Source organism: Opisthorchis viverrini (genome assembly GCF_000715545.1).
Source record: "Opisthorchis viverrini unplaced genomic scaffold scaffold33394, whole genome shotgun sequence".
NCBI lineage: Eukaryota > Metazoa > Platyhelminthes > Trematoda > Opisthorchiida > Opisthorchiidae > Opisthorchis > Opisthorchis viverrini.
Genome location: NW_008776491.1, coordinates 1 through 305, shown reverse-complemented (window position 1 = coordinate 305; position 305 = coordinate 1). Strand labels below are relative to the sequence as shown.

The 305-nt window shown below is 40.0% G+C and overlaps 1 protein-coding gene across 1 annotated transcript; it reads left to right on the top strand.

The window, feature by feature from the left end:
• Positions 1-32: 32 nt before the first annotated feature.
• T265_12405 (hypothetical protein) lies at positions 33-224 on the top strand (the record flags this gene model as incomplete). Its single annotated transcript, XM_009179993.1, has 1 exon — positions 33-224. The coding sequence occupies one exon, from the start codon at positions 33-35 to the stop codon at positions 222-224; it is 192 nt and encodes a 63-aa protein (XP_009178257.1).
• Positions 225-305: the final 81 nt, after the last annotated feature.

The window sequence follows — 305 nt, the reverse complement described above, 5'->3', positions numbered from 1 at the left end:
AATATTACGTTTTCCATTGTTTTAGTCCCAAAATGTCCGGCCGGAGCGCGGCTACGTGTCTTGGATTAAGAAGACTATTTGCTATCCTGGACACAAACGGTGACGGCAAAATCGACTTACAGGAATTGACCGACGGACTCCGAATATTCGGTTTCAAACCGGCTGGCATACAGGTAGACGTTGCCAACTTTGTATTACTCAACACTCCGAAGTCCGTAAAGTGAATATCTTGGGAACTCAATCAAATTTATATTACTTTCATGCATGCACATTAATATGTGAAACTATAAAAACTAGATTAATTT